This window comes from Peromyscus eremicus, chromosome X (genome assembly GCF_949786415.1).
Source record: "Peromyscus eremicus chromosome X, PerEre_H2_v1, whole genome shotgun sequence".
Taxonomy (NCBI): domain Eukaryota; kingdom Metazoa; phylum Chordata; class Mammalia; order Rodentia; family Cricetidae; genus Peromyscus; species Peromyscus eremicus.
Genome location: NC_081439.1, coordinates 11249183 through 11263191, shown reverse-complemented (window position 1 = coordinate 11263191; position 14009 = coordinate 11249183). Strand labels below are relative to the sequence as shown.

General features: G+C 45.1%; 1 protein-coding gene across 4 annotated transcripts; it reads right to left on the bottom strand.

Moving 5' to 3' along the window:
• Positions 1-856: 856 nt before the first annotated feature.
• Rbm3 (RNA binding motif protein 3) lies at positions 857-4296 on the bottom strand. Of its 4 annotated transcripts, none has more exons than XM_059250954.1 (7): positions 4183-4296; positions 3420-3537; positions 3116-3222; positions 2370-2478; positions 2187-2280; positions 1785-1870; positions 857-1442 (listed from the first exon to the last, which is right to left on the bottom strand). In XM_059250954.1, exons 2-6 carry the CDS (start codon positions 3520-3522, stop codon positions 1810-1812), a joined length of 474 nt encoding a protein of 157 aa, XP_059106937.1. In that variant the 5' UTR covers positions 3523-3537; positions 4183-4296; the 3' UTR covers positions 857-1442; positions 1785-1809. The 4 variants fall into 4 exon arrangements, with proteins under 4 accessions (XP_059106937.1, XP_059106938.1, XP_059106939.1 ...); XM_059250955.1 differs by having other exon boundaries at positions 1789-1870; XM_059250956.1 differs by having other exon boundaries at positions 1785-1867.
• Between the last annotated feature and the right edge of the window lie 9713 nt (positions 4297-14009).

Below are 14009 nucleotides of genomic sequence, written 5' to 3'. Positions count from 1 at the left end.
AAACTGTTTATAGAGTCATTTTCTGGAGTCTGCAACCTGGTGGTATATTTGGCCAACCATTAGCCAGGTGAAAACCATGGACAGAACTTATTCTTCCATTCTAACTGGAACTAATGGAGGACTAATGCCCACAGGACTCAAAGCCATCCCCTAGAACCTTCACTAAAAGTTCGACACAGAACTGCGCAGCTACAGACTCCCCCCTCCAAAAAGGCCAGGACTGGCTTCTCACTCAAGACGACCTCTGTGATTCTACTCAGTGGCCTTACATACTTAGTCATTTGACTTTCCTCCCCAGATGTGGAACACTATGCTATGAGAAGCAGAAGTCAAACGACTCACCAAAGGTCAAAGAACAGGGAGAAGTAAAGCCCACATGTGAAATCAGAACTCTGAATCCAGTCTGAACTTTCTTTAATCCCCGTTTTCCAACCACGTTTCCCTTAGGCCTGACATAGTCATTCAGTACATCTCTACCCCCACAACCCCCATCATTTAAGGAAAGGATAATGCACTATTCTGTGCATCCCATGTCATGAGATTAAGGTGTTCATGCTCTTAGGACAATCATACAAGTAGGGTATCCACCTTGTGCTCAGAAAAGGAAATAATTGTGAAAAGGACCAAGAAATTACTTCAGAAAACCCAATTCTAGCCCTAAGGGAATTGTGTTCAAGCTTGTCTCACCACACCCCACCCCAAAGCAATCTAAACCTTCCTAATTTCAACTTCAAGGCTCAACCCTCCAGCAGTTCCTGCCCACCCCACTACATTTGCAAGCTTCCATCCTCCTGACTTGCCTATAGTTCTTTCTACAGAGTAAACTGGGTTGAACAAGGAAAAAGCATTATCAGTATTGATTTGTGTTCAGGTTTCATCTTTTAATTAGCTCCATAAAGGACATCCTAAACACATCAGACACAACAGAATATCTTTTCTTCCAGTATTAAAAAAATGACATTCACAAACATTTTCAAGAAGCTCTTCTATATAATCAGGACAATAATCTTGAATAAAAAACATCTCTAGGTAACCATGATCTTGATTCAGATTGCTCATAGGTACATTCAGAAATCACTTTCTGGCCATGAGAAACATTGTATACAAGTTTTTTCAAATGTCCCTAAATACACATTAATTTTAAAAACATTAGCCTGGCCACTTTTTTTGGCCAGAAACAATCCTGAACCTAAACAAAAACTGACAAAAGAAAAAATATCGGTACCATAACCAATGTCTTAAAATTTGTCTTTAAAAGGGAAAAAATGTTTAAAGAACACATGGAGCTTTCTAAAAGGTCTTTAACAAACTACCTTGGGAGCTCAATTCAAAAATAGAACTTGATGTACTAAAACAGATGTTTCAGCGCAGCTCCAAAAATCTTTATAAATACAGCAATTTGGAAGGACGATCCTGGATCAGAAGTGTTATTCCTTGTGTATCTGAGAATAGTAAGAAGGGGTAGAATTTTGATGTCAGGAAGAAACAGGCTGATAACATGCTCACCTCCCAGAGTTGATAAAGATGCTGCACACCACCTCTTTATTTCTACCATGCTCCATAGAGCAGAAGATTGCTTTTCGGACATCCCCCAACCCCCCGCCCCCACAACTAGTTCTGGCATGCACCTAACAGCAAGAGTAGCCAAACGGTGCCCATAGATTGGCTGGGCAGGATACCAATGCAGCAGAGATAAAGGGTAGTGTGGCCAGAAGAAAAGCAAAAGGGCCAGGCCAGGAAGGTCTGATGAACAGTTTGACTCAGGGCCAATATTTAGGTCTCACCTACATTATGTGTGCATGCCCCATTTCAGTTGTCATAATTGTCTCTGTAATTTCCTCCTGAGTAGCGGTCATAACCACCCTGGCTTCTGGGAAAAAGCGGAATTGTTTTACAGGAATGTATTCTACATGGCAGACAGTAACATTAAAAACTACATGTGGATTTACAATATAAACTTTACTACTTTTTTGTGGTGATGGAGATTAAACCCACAGCTTGGCACATGATGGGCAATTTATCTATGATATATCCAAGCCACACAATACAAAACTTAAAAAAAAAAAGTGTAAGCAGAATACATGAAGTATATGAACACTATGTAAAAATTACCATCTTTAGCATAAGGTAGATATAAATATTAGGCTACTGAATTATTAAGAACACCAATACCAGAGGTATCCCACCTGCCACTGTAGTCTCTAGACCGTCCATATCCATATCCATATCCTCCAGGTCGACTGTCATATCTTCCGCCTCCATAGCCCTGGTCTCCACCACCTACAGAAGTATTTAAAAATAGCAGTTGTTCAGACATAGGCTTCTAACAAACAGCTCTCTGCCTCATAATCCAATCACACTGCACTTACCTCTAGAGTAGCTGCGACCACGACCATGGGCCCCAAAGGCACCCCCTCCTCTGCTTCCCCGAGCAGACTTGCCTGCATGGTCCACACGGATCTGGCGCCCATCCAGGGACTAGGTGTGGGAAGGAGACAGACACAAGGAAGGGTTGTCAGTCAGTCAGAGCAGTGATGAAGAAGAATGGGCACAGGCAAGTGGACAAGAGCCCAGAAATTCCTGCTGAGCACCAAATTCTGGGTGCCATGTTTCAGAACAAGCTCCTCTGACCAGAATGGCTTCACCAGGAGCTATAGAATCCCACAAATGACCTGAATCCACCGTGCTCCCCTGCTACTACTTACATCTTGACTGAACTCAGGCTGAGTTCTCCTCCCCACTCCTCTAAGCTGCCCGACTATTAGGGCTAGACACCTCTCTTGGTTTGAGGCTTCAGAGTCCATCCCAGAAGACTCACGAGGTCCTCTCCGGGCCAGGCCCACAGGTCTGCAGACTCTACTACCTAAGCCCAGAGCAGGTCAACCATCCACAGGTGGCTTCTCGGCCTCATGCAGGACCAGTCGTCGCCTCCCAGGCAGCCCGGCTCTGTCTGCCGCTGCCCTCCACCCCCTAGAACAGAAGGCAGTCATGCTCCTGTGAGTGGACACTGCGGGGCTTTGTGGCCACGCTGCCCCTGGCAGACATAGAGGGAAAACAGAAAGAACGAAGAAAGTGCAGACAGGGAGAAGGCTCCTCGGGAGGCAGGAGGCCTCACCTCTCCATTCATGGCTCTCATGGCATCTGAGGCATGCTCTGGGTTGGTGAAGGTGATGAAGCCAAAACCCCGGGATCTTTGAGTCTCCCGGTCCTTGACAACAACCACTGGGAGGGACAGAAATGTAAACGTTAGCACCGTAACATTTAAGTGGAAACGAGAATGGATACCTCCCACCCCAAATCCTGTAGCCTAACTGTATCTTAGAAATATAGGAAGGTAAGGAGAATTTCTGGTTCTAAGTCCCAGACTAAACTAGCTTTTATCCAAAAACCCTCAACCCGTGGGCTGGTCCACAGCTCACCCTCAGAGATAGGCCCAAAGCTGCTGAAGTGGTCTTCGAGTGCCTGCTCATCGGTGTTGAAGTTGAGCCCTCCCACGAAGAGCTTTCCTTCTTCAGAAGACATGGCAGAAGGCAAATCCTATAGGGCGAGCATGTGGAATATTGGGGAAAATAGTAAACGTGGGGGAAGTGGCGAGATGTCAAACACCTGAAGACTGAGAGTTACAGGGAACACGGAAAGTGGGTTCAGAGAAATCAATCAAATGGCAGGCAAGAAACTGAGAGTTACAGGGAACACGGAAAGTGGGTTCAGAGAAATCAATCAAATGGCAGGCAAGAAACTCAAACAGAAAAGGCGGGAACCAGCAAGCCAGAGCCAGCCCGGCCGCCATTTGACGAGCGCTACCGCGCATGCCCACACCCTCCCACGCCACCACACCCGTCATTTTGTACGGTCGCGCAGGCCCACAGCAGCGTTGCATTTCCTCTTTCCCCGCAGAACAAGATGGCGGCAGTCACGTGGGAAGAGCCAGCCGGTATAGGTTGTCGCGTGCTCACTGCCGCTCCCGACCCAGCCCGTGTCCCTTCCGGCATTCCTCCCATTCGGATGCAGCCCGCCAGTCTCACAATTGGGAGATGTGCCTTCGAGCCGGGGCCTCGCCCTCCCCGGAGAAGCTCAAGCCTACGTGTCAGCGGCCGCCACTCTTCCTACTCTCGTCTCCCGCCCCGCGCGGGCAAGGGAGTGGGCGAGGGGCGACCCCCGCGCCAGACAGACGCTGCTTACCTGGAAAATGAAAAGTCAGAAGGCTGGAGACACAGCGAGCTCTACGGAACCGGGAGAACAGAGAGGCTGCCGCGCGGGAAGACGCCTGATAAAGCGTGCGTAGCGGATACGTCACAGAACGTCCCCCAGCGCGCCCCGGCGTGCGTGCTCATTGGTTAAGGCCAGCGGGGGTTGGGTGGTGGGAGAGGAAGGCGGAGGAAGCAATTTGCCTTGCTGCTTCCGGGAACAGAGGCGAACTTTATGAGTTCAGTGCATCCTACTGTAAGCATCTCTCTACTGGCTTAGAGATTGCACCCCCCTTTCCATCTACAGATGGTTTGATTCATATAGCCTTTTCCTCCCTGACGTCATTTTCACTGCTTTTGACATCATTTTTCCCCTTCGATAGGAAGTCCTGACTGACAGTAGATCAGTGCCAATGAACTACCATCCTCAGCAATCAATCTTAATTACTTTCTAGTCCTTTAACCTCATATCCCGTAAGGCCCCAATGTTTTATCCCTCCATGTCCCTAAAGTCATCACCTTCAGAGTTCTTGATGTCAGACCCCACATTTTTTGAGTGCTTAACCCGTACCCCTTTATCATCTCTGCCCAAACACCTAGCCGAGTTATGGGACCCTTTCTCTTGGTGTCTCCTTCTCAGGTCTGACGTCAGCTCTCATTCTTATCTGACAGTCTCTTTAAGCCTGATAAGCCTTCTTCAGCAAAACAGGTACCTTATCGTCAAAGGATGCAAAGCCAACCCACAGAGTGAATTCTGCTCTCTAATCAGGATAATAGCTCTTGATCCAAAGGATTGACTTTTGCAATACATAGTGAAATCCAAAGCAAGCAGTGTTTGAGTCTACAGCCTGACAGTTTGGTCTTTCCCAGCCTTCAGTGTCTACTAACAACTTGTCTGCCTTCAGGGCAAACATTTTTTCACTCATAGAATGAATTTGTTCAACTTTGTAAAGGCCTGTCCCCTACTCCACCACCAAGCCCAACACTAGATTTGTTAAGCTTCAGATGCTATTCATCTATGGTCCCATATTTCTCAGGGATTTTTCAGGGATTTTAGTGTTATTAAATTTGTAAGTAGTATCTTTAGTTAAATACACTTATTTTTTATTTAATCCTTTCTCACTCTATGATCTATACCTCACTGTGCTCAGGATAGCCTGAAACTCATAAACTTCTTGCTTCAGCCTCTCCAGTCCTGGGGTCACACCAACTTGTCTGTATTTTTAAAGAAACCCTTTCCCCCCCAAGTCCCAGAGATACTCTTCTACAACTTATTCTGTTAGCTCTATAGTTTTGCTTTTAGAGTGCTTTCCTAGTATGTGTAAGTCCCGTGACTTATATCCCAGCAGAGGGGAGAGCTGTGTCTGGTTTTACTGTGCCTTTGGGCCAGATGTCTCACCATCATCTACCAGGAAACTGAAGCAGAGTTGTAAGTTGAGGCTTTTAACACGTTCCAGGCTAACTTTAGCTACATGGTGCAGCCCAGTATTGGAACAGCAAACAAAAATAGGATGTTTGGGGAGTGGAGAGATGGCTCAGCGGTTAAGAGCACTGGCTGCTCTTCCAGGGGTCCTGAGTTCAAGTCCCAGCACCCATATGGCAGCTCACAACTGTTTGTAACTCCAGTTCTGGGGGATCTGACACCTTCACACCAATGTACATAAAATAAAGTTAAATAAATTATTTTTTAAAAAATGGATGTTTTTTGGAATTGCATTTTATGTAAAGATTCGGGGAATAACATCATGATGTTACCTGTGGTTTTAAGGTATGTGCACACTGATGCTGCTCCCATTAAGATTTGGCACGTTAGTTGGGTGTGATGACTTCAACCAGTAATCCTAGCACTTGGGGAGGCTGAGGCAGTAGGATCTTTCATTCAAGGCCAGCCTAGGCTACATAATCAGCCACACACACCCTTCCAAGAAAAACGCCTAATGAAAGCATTGGAGCCTAGTTCCTTTGCCCCTTGAGTATGGACTGGACTTAGTGGATCAGTTGTAATGTACAAAATAAGCGAGGCAGAAGTGCTAGTGTGTCATTTTCAAGCCAGGCTCATAAAAAGGCAGTTCGGTTTTCTCTTCTCTCGTGCAGATTGAGCATTCTGTGAAATGTTTGTTGGTTGTCCAGAGTAGTCCTATAGAGGGGCTAAAGTGGCATGGATCTAGGTCTCCTGCCACCAGCTATCTTAGAAGTGGATCCACACCTCCAGGTAACTGACTGGCAGTAACCCTATGAGCATATGAAGCAGAACCATCTCACTAAGCCACTCCCAGAATCCTGACCTTCCAAAACCATGGAGATGTTGGTTTCTTTGTTTTGTCTTGAGACAGGGTCTCACTGTGTAGCTCAACCTGTGAACTGGGGCCTAGTTCCCTTGCCTGTTGAGCATCACAAAGACTACATTCAGCATCATGCCCGATGTAGTCAGTCAGCTTTGTGGTAATTTGATGTCAGTTGATAACTAATAAATCACCAGAATTTTCCCAGCAAAGAAGATGAAATAAATGTTTCTTTTATTTAAAGACAGGGTCTCTTTATGTATTCTAGGTTGGCCTGGAACTCACTACATAGCCCTGGATAGCTTTATACTCTTGGTTCTCCTGCCTAGTACTACAGATGTGCATGACCAGTTTTATTTATATTTGAAAATGGGATCTTGCTAAGTTTCCTAAGGGGGCCTTAAATTCCTGGGCTCAAGTCAACCTCCTGCTTCAGCCTCTGGAGTGACACTAGAGATCACTGTGGATTTTATTTTGAGGCAGGGTCTTACTATGTAACCTTGTCTGGCCAGGAATTTGCTATATAGACCAGGCTGGCCTCAAACTTACAGAGATCTGCCTGCCTCTACCTCCTAAGTGCTAAGAGTAAAGACATGTGCTACCATACCCAGCTTTTGGTTGGTTCTTTTCTTTAGGACAGGGTCTCATGTAGCCCAGGACAGTCTCAAACTCATGGTAATCCCCCTGTCTTCCAAGTGCTGAATTCCAGGCCTAAGCCACCAAGCTTCTCCTGACTTCTTGAGTTGAATGCTTAGATCATCTATTTGCTTCCTCTCTTCCTCCCTCATGTATCGCGCTGTAACAGTGGCTGGTCTGTACTTCACTATCTAGCTCAAGTTGTCCTTTAAGTCACAACACTCCTCCTACCGTAGCTTCATGAGAGCTGGGACTACAGGTACGAGCTGCCATGCCAGGCTCCTCCCTTTTTTTTTTTAATTAAGAAAAAATTTTTATTTATTTTAAATACCAATCACAGATCCCCCTCCTCCCACCCCTCCAGCCTCCCCCTCCCAACCCACCTCCCATTCCCTCCTACATAAAGGTAAGGCCTCCCATGGGGAGGTACACTTAATAGAGGAAGGTCCAAGCCCCTCCCCCTGCCTCAAGACTTAGCGAGGTATCCCACCATAGGTAGTGGGCTCCAAAAAGCCAGCTCATGCACCAGGGATGGATTCTGATCCTACTGCCAGGGAGCCTCTTAAGCTGATCAAGCTACACAACTGTCTCTCTATGTAGAGGGCCTAGTCCAGTCCCGTGCAGGCTCCATGGCTGGCTCCTTTCTTTAAAAAATTCAATTACAAATTTATTAATTTATTTTTATGTTTGCACGTATATCTGTGCATCATATGCATTTGGTGTCTGTAGAGGCCGGAAGAGGGCATTGGATTCCCTAGAACTGGAGTTACAGAAGCTTGAACCATCATGTGGGTGCTGGGAATTGAACTTTGGAAGAGCAGCCAGTGCTCTTAACCAATGAAAAATCTCTCCAGCCAGGCCCTCCTTTCTCTTTCTTTCTTTCTTTCTTTCTTTCTTTCTTTCTTTCTTTCTTTCTTTTTTTTTTTTTCGCCACCCCTGTCTGGTGACTTGAGACATTCTTTTTTTTTTTTTGGTTTTTCGAGACAGGGTTTCTCTGTGTAGCTTTGCGCCTTTCCTGGAACTCACTTGAGAGCCCAGGCTGGCCTCGAACTCACAGAGATCCGCCTGGCTCTGCCTCCCGAGTGCTGGGATTAAAGGCGTGCGCCACCACCGCCCGGCCCTCCTTTCTTTCTTGATGAATGTGTTTAAAGCTACATATTTTCTTCTATTAATCAAATTTTTGTTCCACAAATTTTGCATGTAATACTTTATTATTTTAAATATTTATTTTGTCTTTCATCTAAGGATTAGTGTCTCAAAACTGGAAGTGATGTTTTTTCTAGCTTTCTGTTATTGCTAGTTTTATTACATATGATCAGAGAATACACACACACACACACACACACACACACACTCCCCTTTTTTGTAGTGTTGAGGCTCTAACCAGGGCCTTGTACATTCTAGGCAAATACTGTAACACTTAGCTAAGCCTACAGCCTTTAATATTTATGCTCTTGGGTTTACCGAGGCCCTCTTTGTGCCCTAACAGTATCTAAGTTCTCAACTGCTAATATGAAAGGCACTTTTCCCATTTAAGTAGAAGGTTACATAGACATTGTGTTGGGTTTTTTTTGTTGTTATTTTTGTTTTTTGTCAACTTGACACCAGTTAAAGTCATCTGGGCAGAGGAAACCCCCATATGAGAAAATGCTTCCATTAGCTTGGCCTGTAGGCAAGCCTATGGGGCATTTTCTTGAAAAATGATTGATGTAAGAGGGCCCAGCCCACTGTGGGCAGTGCCATCCCTGGGCAGATGGTTCTAGGTTGTATCAGCAGGCTGAACAAGTCACAGAGAGCAAGCCAGTAAACAGCTGTGATGGCTATTCTTGGTTGACAACTTGACCACATCTGGAATTAACTAAACTCCAAAAATGGAGGGCATACCTGTAGGGGAATTTTTGCTTAATTTGAAGTAGGAAGATCCACTTCCTTCTTCTTTTTTTCCTCAGGAAGATCCACTTCTAATCTAGATCTTGAGGCTGGAAGAAACATGCTTTTAATCTGAGTCTTGAGGTGGGAAGACACACCTCTAATATTCTCTAGAAGCCGATCTAAGGACACGGAAGAAGGAAGTTTTTGCTCTTTGTCTGTCTGCTTTCTCCCTGGTGGCAAGTCCATTCCTTTACTAGCATTAGAACCTGCTTCCTCAGGATTCCAGCATGTACTGAATGAAGACCAGCTGAGACGTCCAGCCTGGTGGACTGAACAACTTCTGGATTCTTGAACTTCCTGTTCACGGCCAGCCATTGTTGGGTTAGCTGGACTGCAGCCTGGAAGTCGTTCGAATCCCCTTCCTATATATATAGTCATTCTGTAAGTTCTGTCACTACAGAGAACCCTAATACAGCAGCATTCCTCCACGGAAGTCTACTTCAGTTCTTGCCTCCAAGTTCCTGCTTTGACTTTCCTTCATGATGTACGCTATAAGGTGAAATACACCCTTTCCTCCCCAAGTTGCTTTTGGCCATGGTCTTTATCAATAGCAATAGAAAGCAAATTAAGATAGAAATGATACATGTATTATACCAATATCTATAGATCTATCTATCCCAAGCTTAAAATGTATTTGTGGTAGACATATCTTCCTTATCCATCTGTATGAATCTTTTCTATCTTTTGTAATCTTGTGTGTGTAATGGGGGTGGGGGAGAAACAGAGAGCTCACATGTTGAGATCAGAGGACAACTTTCAGGAAGTACGTTCTCTCCTACCGTGTGGGTCCTGGGGATAGAACTCTGGTCCTCAGGCTTGGCAGCAAGTGCCTTTATCCATTGAACCATCTCGCCTCGACCCACCCCCACCGATTTTGTAGACAGGATCTGATTGTGTTGCTTAAGTGCTAGAATTGCAACTGTATGCCACTTATGCCTCGCTTGGACTTTAAAAAATTACAGTTAGGGTCTGTTTCTTTTTTAAATTTAAGTGTTTGGGTGTTTTGCCTGTGTGTATGTCTGTGTATAAAGTGTATGCCTAGTGTCCCAGGAGGCCAGAAGAGGGGGTCAGATTCCCTGGGACTACAGTTACAGATGGTTGTGAGCTACCATGTGGGTGCTGGGAATTGAACCCAGGTCTTCTGGAAGAGCAGCCGGTGTTTTAAACCATTAAGCTCTCTCTCCAGCTCTGAGAATCTGTTTTACATATTTTTGGTTAACTATTATTATATCAGGACTTAGTCCTAACATTTCATTTGCTGTACTTACAACATATATTTGGAGGGCTGGGAGTGAACTCAGTTGGGAGAATGTCTGCATATCATCCATAAAATTGTGTGTTCCATCCCTAGCACTGCGAAATGCTGAGTGTGGTGGTCCAGACCTGTAATCCCAGCAGCTTGCCTGCTACATGATGAGGTGAAGACTCTGTGTGGGCGTGTGTGTCTGCACATTCTTTCATTTCTCCGAGTTGAACAGGCATTGTAACCTGTAACGTACGTCTTGGTCACGTTGGGAGGAACCTCACCAAAAGGCTCAGGTACTAAGAACTGAAACCATTTGCCAATAGCCCTATGATGCAAGTGAAGCCATTAGCTAAATCAGGCATCCTGGTTGACAAGTCAACTGAAACTTCAGAAGAACCCTGGGACAAAGCCACCAGGTAAGCGACTTCTAGATTCCTGACCCTTGGAAATGGCAAGGCAAATAAATAAATCCTTGTTGTTTGGGGCTTCTAAGTTTGGAACTCATACTGAATTGAAGTTACTTGCTGCTTTAGCTGGCCAAATGCAGTGAGGAAAGCGGAGACCAAACTCCACCTGTTCACTTACCTGGACTTTGAGGGGTGAAGAGAAGTGTGAGGGATGAGCCAGACTGTATGGCCCCTAGCACCACAGAAGTAGTTATCACTCCCACTTGCTTTCCTAACACCTGCAAATGTTCTAGTAAGGAGTCATCAAACCCTCAGAGGAAAAATCACTTTAAAAGGAGATAGTCTCGGCTGGGCAGTGGTGGCGCACGCCTTTCATCCCAGCACTTGGAAGGCAGAGGCAGGCAGATAGATCTCTGAGTTCGAGGCCAGCCAGAGCTACACACAGAGAAACCCTGTCCCGGAGGGGAGGGGGGAAGGAAGTGGTCTCCCTCAGAGTATCCAGCAGTCCTGGCACCTGGGAGTCTGATGGCCACTGGCTGCCCGTTTCTTCCCCTAGGATAGCTGCTGCCTTCACACTAGCCATCTAGACACCTGTACTTGGGTCTGGATGATTTCCTCAGTAAGAGAGAAGGCAAAAACTTCCAAAGCAATGTGGAGAAAAGGGTACAGCCATAACAACCTGCATTTTCCTCTAGTCTAGACTGTATTTGCTGCCTCCGGCTATCTGTCTCTCAAAACACACCAGTTCCTATGGAGCTAGAGATGGCTCAGTGGTTTAGAGCACAGGCTGCTCTTCCCAGAGGACCCAGGTTCAATTCCCAGCACCCATATGGCAGCTCACAACTGTCTGTAACTCTAGTTCCAGGGGATCCAATGCCCTCACATAGACATGCATGCAGGGAAAACACCAATGCATTAAAAGCAAATACATTTTTTAAGCTGAATAAAAGAAAAAGGCTAATATTAAAAAGAAAAAAAAGATGGCTTTCTATGCCCTCATGGGTCTCAGAGCTGTGCTATAATTTCTGGAACCCATGTTTTCTTTAGAAAAAAAAAAATATATATATATATATAACTAAATTGTGGCAGCACATGCCTTTAATCCCAGCACTCAGAAGGCAGGCAGATCTCTGTGAGTTTGAGGTCAGCCTGGTCTATGGGGTGAATATATGTATATGTATTTATATATTTTATACATTTATATACATATATAATATATAAATATATACACACAAGTATATATAATACACACACACACACACACACACACATTTTTGGTTTTCTGAGACAAGGTTTCTCTGTATAATCCTGGCTGTCCTGGAACTCGCTCTGTAGACCAAGGTAGCCTCAAACTCAGAGATCCAGCTGCCTCTGCCTCCTGAGTATGCGCCACGACTGCCTGGCTCTAAAAAAACTATTTGTTATTACACTATTCATTTTGTGTATCAGGGAGGGGGTGGCGAGTACATGTGGAGGTCAGAGGAAAATTTACAGGAGTCAGTTCTCTCTTTCTACCATGTGGGGCCTAGGGCTCAAATTCAGCTTCTCAGTCTTGGTGGCAAGCACCTTTACCCACTGAGCCCTCTTGTCAGCCCTGGAACCTGTGTTTTCCTCTGGAGTTTCTCCCAGTGGTTTCAGCAGCTTATATATCTCTTGCCATCTTGGAATGGACCAGAAGGTCCAAGTATCCTAGAGAAAAAGTAAAGGTTTCTGCCTTTCAGAGCCCAAGCCTCCTGTTCACAGAATGGATTCATTGGCATTCTAAAGGGCATACTGACTTGTATGACCCCTTAAATATCAGTACTTGGAGCTGGAGAGATGGCTCATTGTTTTAAGAAGACCCAGGTTTGGTTCCCAGCACCCCAATGGGAGCTCACAACTATCTGTAACTCCAGTTCCAGGGGATCTGATACCATTTTCTGGCCTCTGCAAGCTTCTTGCACATAGTGCTGCATAGGCATACATGTAGGCAAAACCACCATACACAAAAAATTAACATGAAAGCCAATCATGGTGGCACCTAACTTTAATGCCAGCACTCAGGAGGCAGAGGCAGGCAGATCTCTGAGTTTGAGGCCAGCCAGTCTACATAAGCAAGTTCCAGGACAGCTTTCAATAATAAAATCAGAATTCATTAATCATAGAACATACCCCATAGGGTGTCAGCTAGTTACCGACGAAGGGAATACATAAAGTCCCCAGAAAGCCCTTACTCTTTTTTTTTTTTTTTTTTTTTTTAAAGATTTATTTATTTATTATGTATACAGTGTTCTGCCTGCACATATGCCTGCAGGCCAGAAAAGGGAACCAGATCTCATCGTAGATGGTTGTGAGCCACCATGTGGTTGCTGGGAATTGAACTCAGGACCTCTGGAAGAGCAGCCAGTGCTCTAAACCTCTGAGCCATCTCTCCAGCCCCGCCCTTACACTCTTATGTATGGCTTCTACGGAGTCCAAGCCCCTTATTCCCAGTGTGCACTTGGTAGATCCACAGTGTTTGAATACCCTGGACACAAAAGGATAGCTTTGTCCTGCTTTTCAAGTGACTAATCCTTCTCCACCAACATTGGGGGGGTGATAAGCACCATTTAAGGGTCACTCTCAGCTTTACATGGTAATGTGGGGGGGGGACAGATAAGATCTTTTCCTTGATGTCCCATCATCTCTGGCAGCATAACTTCTAGTCATGACTCGGGGACCCCAGTGAGCTCATCTACTATCTATCATATCCTTAGCACAGGACAGTTTCCTTGTGAGAAAGCTCCTCCACATTCTGATTAGGTAAGTAGGGAAGAGGGATTGCCTTTTTTAGAGACAGATTTTTCCCTCTGTAGCCCAGGCTAGACTTGAACTTGTGATTCTCCTTTAATCTCCCAAGTAGCTGGGAATTATGTGCATACCACTGCAGCCTGATCAAGGACCTGATTTTTTTTTTAGTTTTATTTTATTTTATATGAATGAGTGTTTTTCTTGCATGCATATATGTATGCCATGTGCATGCTTAGTGGCCACAGAGGTCAGAAGGGAGTTAGGTCCTCTGGAACTGGAGTTATGGATGGTTCTGAGCCACCATGTTGGTGCTGGGAACTAAATGCAGGTCCTCTGCAAGAGTAATGAATATTGTTAATCACTGAGCCATCACTCAGCCCCAAGGACCTCATTTTTATCATTATCTTGCAAATACTTAGGCAAATTCTTTTAGGGTTCAAGTTTTATCAGTGCTTGATTTTTCTTATCCATATTAGTGGCAATATGTTGAAATGGTTAAGACAGGCGTCCATCAGCTGGAAACCTAGCTTAGGGCTCTAAGCATGGCATG